This window comes from Ranitomeya variabilis, chromosome 1 (genome assembly GCF_051348905.1).
Source record: "Ranitomeya variabilis isolate aRanVar5 chromosome 1, aRanVar5.hap1, whole genome shotgun sequence".
NCBI lineage: Eukaryota > Metazoa > Chordata > Amphibia > Anura > Dendrobatidae > Ranitomeya > Ranitomeya variabilis.
Window position 1 is genome coordinate 718,633,995 of NC_135232.1, and position 10,279 is coordinate 718,644,273.

At 54.0% G+C, this 10,279-nt stretch overlaps 1 protein-coding gene across 1 annotated transcript in view; it reads right to left on the minus strand.

The window, feature by feature from the left end:
* LOC143798575 (uncharacterized) overlaps positions 1-10,029 on the minus strand; it is a 61,330-nt gene extending 51,301 nt beyond the window's left edge. Inside the window, exons 1-2 of the mRNA XM_077281118.1 lie at positions 9,339-10,029; positions 578-1,233 (exon numbers count right to left, since the gene is read on the minus strand). Coding sequence (XP_077137233.1) covers positions 578-1,233; positions 9,339-9,639 — 957 coding nt within the window. The 5' untranslated portion in view covers positions 9,640-10,029. The remainder of the gene's footprint in view (positions 1-577; positions 1,234-9,338) is intronic.
* Between the last annotated feature and the right edge of the window lie 250 nt (positions 10,030-10,279).

The window sequence follows — 10,279 nt, forward strand, 5'->3', positions numbered from 1 at the left end:
CACAGGTAGCAGCGAGATGGCCGAGGTCCCCACACAGTGCGCATTTCTGGGTGGTACACTGCGCACTGAAGTGTGTGGGGCTGCCGCACCTGTGACAGACCTTAGGCTGCCCCCGGTAGAAAATCAAGATCCTGTCCCTCCCCAAAAATGTTGAGGAAGGGATATGGGTAACGGTGTTTCCTGAAACCTTCAATTTCACCATGAAGGTCCAGGCTCCTGACCAGATACCATGCTCATCGAGGGTCTTCTCGGGAATACCGATGATGTCGCCATATCGTCCAACCCAGGTGGAGATGTCGACACAGGAAAGTGACTCGTTACTGGTCAAAACGGTCACCTTCCTGACCGAGTTCTGGCGGGATATTGCTTCAGCGAGGAAACCCTGCCATTCGGGGCGACCCCGAGCCAGCTCATGGCGAGACCAGAAAAGCTCAAGGCCCTCCGGCCTCACGAAGCTGACATCGAAGTAGGAGGTCCCATAGGGATGGATCAAGGCAAAGATGTCATATGCCACGAAGCCCATCCCCAGCAGGAGCTCAGCAACCTTTGACCGATCAGGACAGGCATCCTTGCTTACCCACTGGAGACGGGCCACGTTCCTACGGTTACTCCTCTGCCCCGGTGTTGGCAGAGACCAGACAGTCTCTGCCCCTCTATCTCGGAAGGCGGAAAGACCGTGTCTCTCTATCCAGAAAGACAGATCAACCTCCCTCCCCTCTACATTGATAGAACTCTCCCCTCTCCTCAGGGCGTCCAGGAAGCGCTGTTGCAAGTCACCATCCTCAGGGTCACCAGACAAGGGCGCACTACTACCCCCAGCAGTGACAGCTCCTGAATAGCTTGGGGCTGAAGACCCCGCCACCGCTGGGGAGGCAGCGGGACCACTACCTGCTTCCCCTCCACCAACACCAGTAATGTTCTCCTCATTCACTCCACCACCACCACTATTCCCATCATTTGCAACATCACTACTCCCATCATTTACTCCACCACTGCTCCCATCATTCATTCCACCACTATTCCCACCATTCACTCCACCACTACTCCCATCATTCACTCCACTACTACTCCCATCATTTCCTGCACAGCTGCTTTCATTCTTCTTACCATTGCCACCACTTCCCGTCACTTTTTTTCCAGTATTCACACCACTATTTGTAAAACTGTTCTCTGCACCTTCCACAGTAACATCCATTTTCTCCTCACTTGTGTCTGGCTTCTTTGCACTCACACCTGCTGGACCGGGGGAGGGGTGCAGCACCACACCTGTTTTCCCTTGATTGGTGCTGGCTCTCTGTTGTGTCTCTGGAGCGACTTGCCCCCCTACTGCAGCAGTTTGTATTTTATTATTCTGGGCCTGCTGCTTGTTGGGGGGCGCCGCCTGCCCTGCACCCACAGCCTTCGGGGTCCCGGTGTCACATTTGGGTGCTGGAGCAATCTGTCCTCCCGTCGCAGCAGGGCGCCCAGTGTTCCCTGCAGATGATGTTTCCTGCTTTTTTTTTCCTTTTTGGACTCGCTGCTCCCCTATTGCAGCCGCGTGCCTCTTCTCTGTTGAGGCGCACTGCGCCCCTGTCACAACAGTGCGCCCCCCTTTTGCCGCACCAAGTTTCTCGGACCTGCCTCCCACAGCCCCGGCGTCGGCCGGCTCAGCCGTAGCGAGCAGGGATGGAGTCTGCCCACACCGTCCCCCTTTCGCAACGGCGTGGACATCCCCCTCGCCCCCCTCAGCCCCGGTGATAACCGGCTTAGCCGCAGAGGGCAGGGAGGGAAACTCCTCGGGGTCCCCTATGTCCGGCGCCGTGAGTACCTCCACAGCCTCGCCCCCTGCACTGTTCCCTGCACAGACGGCAGCACCGCCGGACGTCCTCCTCCTCTCCCCACCTTGCCTATGCCCCGGACCCACTGCAGAGCCCGTGCCTTTAGGTTTGGTGGGGTTTACACAGGAGGTGGTAGGTGTAACATCATCCATCAGTACATATCTGTAACTCACCACCTCCCGTGCGGTCTCCTTCGTTTTCTTCTTCCTCTTCTGGGTTTCCTCTGCTGGCTCGTCCTCACCAAAGGAGAAGCGGTCCAGGTTCACTGGAGACTCCAGCTGTCGGATCTCCTGTAGCAGACCGCCCTCCTCCTCTTCCTCCGCTGACACTCCAGCCTGTGCTGTCGGAGTCCTCTGCCGTGTCGGGAGGCCGCTTCCCTGTTGTCGGCTCTGCGACTCACTCTCCCGGCTGGTTCCAGCTTGTAGGACTCCAGTCACAGACACGTCGTCGTCCTCCTCCTCGTCGCTTAGGACGCCGGCTGGCGGCTCTCCTGAGGTATTTAACCCCTTCATTTCTGAGAACCGCCGCTGGTTCTTAAACCTTTCCAGGAAGGGACCTGCGCTTTTCTCAATCCCCTCCCGGAGGAGCACTAACCGGGCCACCTCATCTCTGAGGGCTCTGAACCTCTGGGAGGTCACGGGTTTCTCCTTGCTAGAGGCTCGGGTGTTCAGGATCCGTGCCTCCTGCAGCTTCTCCTTCAGCCCGGTCAGTGCTTTGCCGGCGTCCTCGTACTCACGTAGCATGGCGACCACTCGGGAGGAGAAGGTACTCGTGGACTCGCCGGAGCTCCTCTCCCCCCAGGATGTTCCTGGGCTCTCCTTCCTGGGGCCTGGGGCGCCCCTGTCTCCCTCTCTGGGCGGACGATGAGCCGTCTCAGGGTTGGAGTAGGTGGGTAAGGTTTTCTTCACCCGTCCTGACCTCCTCAGTCCCTCTTGGGCCGGTTGCTGCTGCTGCTGCTCTCTGTCCCCCGCCGGCACAGACCGGGGAACAGAAGCCTGGGAAGCCATGCCGGCCTCCCAGGAAGCCTGCCTCTCCCTGGGGAGAAGAGAGGCAGACTCTGGGCCTCCTGCTGGAAGTGCTGGAGCTCACAAGATGGGTGCTGCTCCTAGCAGGGTGTGACTGATTGTGGGCACCTATCCTCCAGTCACCTCCAGAGCTGCACCCACTATTCTGCTGATACATCATGTCTTATCCTCCAGACACTTCCAGAGCTGCATTCACTATTCTGCTGTTATATTGTGTCTTATCCTCCAGGTCTTTTATTGAATAAAATAAAATACTTTACATGATAATAACAAAGATACATTACAAATAAAACACAACAGAACAAAACATAAGAACAGAGCTCCAATCAGGCGACAACAAAAGACAAAAATCACAAAGACATAAACCGGAAATGGAACCAAAATGGAGAAAGTTCATGACCTATAAATCAGGGACGTGAAAGAAAAATTCCAATAAAAATAAAGAAAGCAAAAACTAAAAGACGACAAACAAAATACTCATAACAACATGAATACCCCTGTAAAAAATATAAATATAAATAATAGTATAAAATCACGTAAGACCCCCGGCCCAGCTTCATTCATACTACTATATACAACCCCAACTACATCCACACCGTCCTATATACAATATTATATACATATATACACTATAAACACATTATACTAAACTAAACACTATACAACACCGCAAACACAACAAAACCCTACCGGTCCCACTGCCTTACCTTACAGCCACCCCCTTACACCACCATATTCACCCTACAACAAACCTAAATACAATACAGTGTACAAGATTAACATTAACACATTTTTTTTTTTATTTTTTTTATTTTTTTATTTTTATTTTTTTTTTATTTTTTATTTTTTTTTCTCTTTTTACTATATATTTTTTCTTTTTTAATATATATATATACACACAGCTACTCTAACTATCCCGCCACCCCTGATCCAGCTCTGGCCACAAAGTTCAGGAATTATCCGAGCTAGGATCAGGCCCCAAAGTTTTTCCCCAGGCGGGGCCTGGGCCAGGCCAGATCAGTCTCTTATCACCGCCGTTGAACCCCCCAATCCCCCCACCCAACCTAACTAAGACCCTCTATTATACACACTATATACAATATATACAATACACTATATACAATATATACAATATATACAAAAACCAACATCACAGAACACAACCTACATACTCACCACCCAAGGCTCAAGTTCGATGCCTGCAAACCTTCTATTCAAGGAACAGAGATACAAAACAAAAATCTAGGGTGTAAAGACATCAGCCCACCACCAGGATATAGGAGCGCTAACGGACTAAGGCACCCCGAAGGAGAAACCCCTCCAGAGATGGGCCGCCCTCCGGGCACCCAGTCTTTCGCACTCCAGAGAACGCACCTTCCCCAGGGCACCTAGGATGCTGCTAGAAACTTCATCTACACGGAGGATTTTACTCTGCGTCGTAACTAAAACTCGTGCGTTCCACGTGAAGTACCTGACCACTGCGCTGACTAAGAATAAAGTGGCTCGGTCCCTTCTCCCGAGGTCTCTGAACGCTCCATAGGCCCACTCGGCATAGGACAGAGTGGCCAGCCGCGGCCAACCAATGGAAGCGCCCACCCTGTTGTACACCTCTGTATTAAAGGGACAATGAAGCAGGAAGTGCTCCATGCTTTCCAGCATGGTAGCGCAATCCTCACGGGGACAATTCCTGTCCACGGAGCTCCTGTGCTTCAAATTGTCCCTCACATACAACTTACCTTGGAAGCAGCGCCAAGTCAAGTCCCAATACTTCTTGGGGATCCTACTAGAATTTAACAAACTTAACCCAACCTCTAGATCCCGACTCGGGCAGTCCCTGAGGACCAATGGTCTCTGAAAATGCGAAAGCAAGACCCGCATGTCGAGGAGTTTCCTCGGGAGGGACCTCACTTCCCACATTCCCAGACCCCACCGGCGCATCATTTTCAGAACCGGGGTAACATAAGCCGGGAGATGCCCGTGCGGTGTGCGAAGATCCTTCAATCTTCCCCCTGTCTCCCATTCCTGGAAGAAAGGCTGAAACCATCCTTTGCAGGAGAATACCCACGGAGGAGCCCTCTCTTTCCAGAGGTTTGCCACGTTAACTTTCAAAAAGGTGTTCACTAGAAACACCACGGGGTTTACCATATTCAACCCCCCTAGTCTCCTCGTGCGATAAGTGACCTCCCGTTTGACTAGGTTTAGTCTATTCCCCCATAACATCTGGAAGAACAGACTGTAGACCCGTGTCCAGAGAGGCTCCGGCAAGACACAGACGCTGCCCAGGTAGATTAACAAGGGGAGCAGGAAAGCTTTGCACAGGTCAACCCTTTCCCTCAGGGTCAAAGACCAACCCTTCCATTGGTCCACTTTTTGGGCGACACCCTTGATTCTGCCTTCCCAGTTTTTCGTGGGGTAATCACCCTGGCCAAATTCGATGCCTAGGACTTTGGCATGTTCTTGGGGTTCGGGGAGGGTGTCCGGAAGATCAAACGTGGGATCCCCGCCTCCCAGCCAGAGACTCTCACACTTGTCCTGGTTGACCTTGGACCCGGATGCCTCCGAGTAGCTCTCCACTTCTGACATCACCACCATCGCCTCCTCTTGCGAAGAAACAAAGACAGTAACGTCGTCCGCGTAGGCCACTACCCTCAGGATAGCCTCTGGCGCCAACCCGCCCATCCCCACCCCCGCCAACGGTCCACAATCAACCCTTCTGAGGAAGGGATCGATCGCAAACGCGTAAAGCAAAGGACTAAGAGGGCAGCCCTGGCGGACACCAGATCCCACCCTGAAAGGTTGTCCAATCCACCCGTTTACCAGAGGGAAAGTCTCAGCCCCTGCGTACAAGGTCTTAAGCCAGTCCACAAACCCTCCAGGCAGACCATACCTCAAAAGAGTGGACCAGAGGTACTCGTGGTTGACCCGATCAAAGGCTTTTGCCTGATCCAGGGTCAGCAAGAACCCCTTCCAAAGGCCCGCCCTGCCTTGCTCCACGGCCTCTCGGACACCCAGAACAGCACTGAAAGTGCTACGGCCAGGAACGCAACAGTGCTGGGCCTCCGAAAGGAGCCGCGGTGCAAACTTCACCAGCCTATTGAAGAGTATCTTAGCCAAAACCTTCCTGTCCACATTGAGAAGTGATATGGGACGCCAATTCTCAATGCGTGACGGATCCTTACCCTTTGACAAAATGATCAAAGCCGACCTCCTTAATGATCTCGGCAGAGTGCCCGAGGAGAGACACTCATTAAATACCTGAGTCAAGAGGGGGACCAAGGAGTCCCTAAAGGTCTTAAAGAATTCGGACGTTAAGCCATCCGGACCTGGCGATTTTTTGGGCCGGAGCCCATCGATCGCCAGTCTCACTTCCTCTTCTTTGATCGCTTCTGCCAAACCGCCAAGCGAGAGGTCAGCCCCTGGCTCAGGAACAGCTTCAGCCAGGAAAGCCGACATCCTGTCACGATCCAGTTCCTTCCTTCCCAAGAGGTGCGAGTAGTATGAACTGACGACCTCCAAGATCCCTGATCTGGACCTTCTCAGGGATCCCGTACTGTCCATCAGCCCCGTCACTATCTTACTATTCACTGACATCTTGCAGCTTCTGTAAGGGTCGGGCGAGTAGTACTTCCCGTAGTCCCTCTCAAAAACCAAAGATGCGTGCCTATCGTACTGACACCTCTTTAGCAAGGATTTCACACTGGAGATCGCCTCGCGGCTACCCCCAGTCGAGACAAGTTGCTCGAGTTTCCTCCTCAGGCTCTGATACAGGCGATCCCTGTTCAGGCTTCTGAGGTTCGAGAGTTGCCGGAAGAATCTCGCCACCCGATGTTTGAACATCTCCCACCACTCAGACTTAGTGTTACTTAGGCCCAGCAGCGGTACCTGGCTCTGAAGAAATTCCTCAAAGGACCGTCTTACAGCTTCTTCCTCAAGGAGTGACGAATTCAGCTTCCAATAACCTCTTCCCATCCGAGGAGTCTCTGTAACGCTCAGAGAAAACATAATCAAACAGTGATCGGAAAATTCCACCTCCACAACCGACAACGGCGAGGAGACGGCATCCTCCTTCAAATAAAACCTGTCTAACCTAGACCTGCACTGACTACCTCTAAAAAAGGTGAACCCCGCGTGGCCTGTGTTGTGCCGGATGTGGACATCCACCAGGCGTGCCTCACTTACTATCCTATTTAGCGCGACGCAATCGTAAGCCAGCCGGTCTCTGGAACCTCCTCTATCACAGGGTCTCGTGACGTTGTTGAAATCCCCTCCAAAGACCACCTGCCGACTCGAAAATAAGAAAGGTTTGATCTTCATGAAGAGACACTTGCGGTCCCACTTGGACTGGGGACCGTAGATGTTAATGAGCCGAAGCTCCTGTCCCCCAATGGAGACATCTAGGATCAAGCATCTCCCCATTTCTAACTCGATCAATCGTCTGCATTCAACCGCTGCGGTCTTAAAAAGGACCGCCACCCCGCTATACGGCTCGGCCGCAAGAGACCAGTAGGAGGGCCCGTGCCTCCACTCCCGCCTTGCTTTATGCATGGTTGATAGGTCGGTCAACCTGGTCTCCTGCAAAAACAAAATGTCGGCGTCAAGTTGGCCGAGAAAATGAAAGGCCGTGTACCTTGCCACATCTGACTTTATGCTGGCAACATTAATGGTTGCCAGCGTCAATGGGGTGGGTGCCGCCATCATGATTGATTGAATTAGATAGCCTTTTTCTTCCCACCCCCAACAGTTTCACCCTCTTCCTCTGACAATGATGAGTTTTTAGTGCGCTTAAGACAAACAGACTCATCCATTCTCTCCTTACATACACTCTGGCCCTTGTCTGGTGGTCCTGAGGTAGTCCCCCCCCCAGAAGGCTTTGTATTTGCCCCCTGAGAAGAAGACCCAGCGACCTCCTGAGCCCCAACAACCTTGTCCGCAACCTCCGGCCCCGGGTCCCCATCGCCCCCCTCTGGAGGGGAGTCCTGGAGGGCCCGGAACCGGTTAGAGAGATCCACCAGAGGGGGGGCGGCTGGACCTTCCAAAGGCACCTGGATCAGGGCTACAGAGTCAGAGGGGTCGCACTCCAAGGAGGAGGCTCGAGGCCCGGACCCCCTCTTAACCCTGGTTGTTTTCCTGTTACCCTTTTTCTTTTGCTGTGACCACTCCCCATCTCCCTCATCCAGACTGTCACCGGATGAAGGTTCCTGGGCAGACATGGCGTCCTTTTGCTCCTCCCTTTCAAGTCTCTTGACTTCCTCGCTCAATTCGCTGTCTTTAGGATCCTCAGCTGCAAGTGAAGCACCCGGGTCAGAGTTTAGGGTCATTACTCCCCGCCCCCTTTTCCCATGGCGCTGCTCCTGCCGCCTGATATTGGATGGCGGCAGCCTGCTCCTCACCGGTTCCCTGCCTCCTCCGCCTCTGCTGGTCCCTTCACCGGCGAGATTAGTCCCGGCTTTCGCCTGTCCCGCACTCGCCGCTTTCAGGACCGCATTGGCAAAGGAACGCGGACAGCGACTGAACGGGTGACCGAGTTCACCACACAGGTTACACCTAATCCTGCCACAGGTAGCAGCAAGATGGCCGAGGTCCCCACACAGTGCGCATTTCTGGGTGGTACACTGCGCACTGAAGTGTGTGGGGCTGCCACACCTGTGACAGACCTTAGGCTGCCCCCGGTAGAAAATCAAGATCCTGTCCCTCCCCAAAAATGTTGAGGAAGGGATATGGGTAACGGTGTTTCCTGAAACCTTCAATTTCACCATGAAGGTCCAGGCTCCTGACCAGATACCATGCTCATCGAGGGTCTTCTCGGGAATACCGACGATGTCGCCGTATCGTCCAACCCAGGTGGAGATGTCGACACAGGAAAGTGACTCGTTACTGGTCAAAACGGTCACCTTCCTGACCGAGTTCTGGCGGGATATTGCTACAGCGAGGAAACCCTGCCATTCGGGGCGACCCCGAGCCAGCTCATGGCGAGACCAGAAAAGCTCAAGGCCCTCCGGTCTCACGAAGCTGACATCGAAGTAGGAGGTCCCATAGGGATGGATCAAGGCAAAGATGTCATATGCCACGAAGCCCATCCCCAGCAGGAGCTCAGCAACCTTTGACCGATCAGGACAGGCATCCTTGCTTACCCACTGGAGACGGGCCACGTTCCTACGGTTACTCCTCTGCCCCGGTGTCGGCAGAGACCAGACAGTCTCTGCCCCTCTATCTCGGAAGGCGGAAAGACCGTGTCTCTCTATCCAGAAAGACAGATCAACCTCCCTCCCCTCTACATTGATGGAACTCTCCCCTCTCCTCAGGGCGTCCAGGAAGCGCTGCTGCAAGTCACCATTCTCAGGGTCACCAGACAAGGACGCACTACTACCCCCAGCAGTGACAGCTCCTGAATAGCTTGGGGCTGAAGACCCCGCCACCGCTGGGGAGGCAGCGGGACCACTACCTGCTTCCCCTCCACCAACACCGGTAATGTTCTCCTCATTCACTCCACCACCACCACTATTCCCATCATTTGCAACATCACTACTCCCATCATTCACTCCACTACTACTCCCATCATCTGCAACATCACTACTCCCATCATTTACTCCACCACTGCTCCCATCATTCATTCCACCACTATTCCCACCATTCACTCCACCACTACTCCCATCATTCACTCCACTACTACTCCCATCATTTCCTGCACAGCTGCTTTCATTCTTCTTACCATTGCCACCACTTCCCGTCACTTTTTTTCCAGTATTCTCACCACTATTTGTAAAACTGTTCTCTGCACCTTCCACAGTAACATCCATTTTCTCCTCACTTGTGTCTGGCTTCTTTGCACTCACACCTGCTGGACCGGGGGAGGGGTGCAGCACCACACCCGTTTTCCCTTCATTGGTGTTTTGTTGTTTCTCTGGAGCTCCTTGCCCCCCTACTGCAGCAGTTTGTATTTTATTATTCTGGGCCTGCTGCTTGTTGGGGGGCGCCGCCTGCCCCGCACCCACAGCCTTCGGGGTCCCGGTGTCACATTTGGGTGCTGGAGCACTCTGTCCTCCCGTCGCAGCAGGGCGCCCAGTGTTCCCTGCAGATGATGTTTCCTGCTTTTTTTTTCCTTTTTGGACTCGCTGCTCCCCTATTGCAGCCGCGTGCCTCTTCTCTGTTGAGGCGCACTGCGCCCCTGTCACAACAGTGCGCCCCCCTTTCGCCGAACCAAGTTTCTCGAACCTGCCCCCCACAGCCCCGGCGTCGGCCGGCTCAGCCGTAGCGAGCAGGGATGGAGTCTGCCCACACCGTCCCCCTTTCGCAACGGCGTGGACATCCCCCCCGCCCCCCTCAGCCCCGGTGATAACCGGCTTAGCCGCGGAGGGCAGAGAGGGAAACTCCTCGGGGTCCCCTATGTCCGGCGCCGTGAGTACCTCCACAGCCTCGCCCCCTGCACTGTTCCCCGCA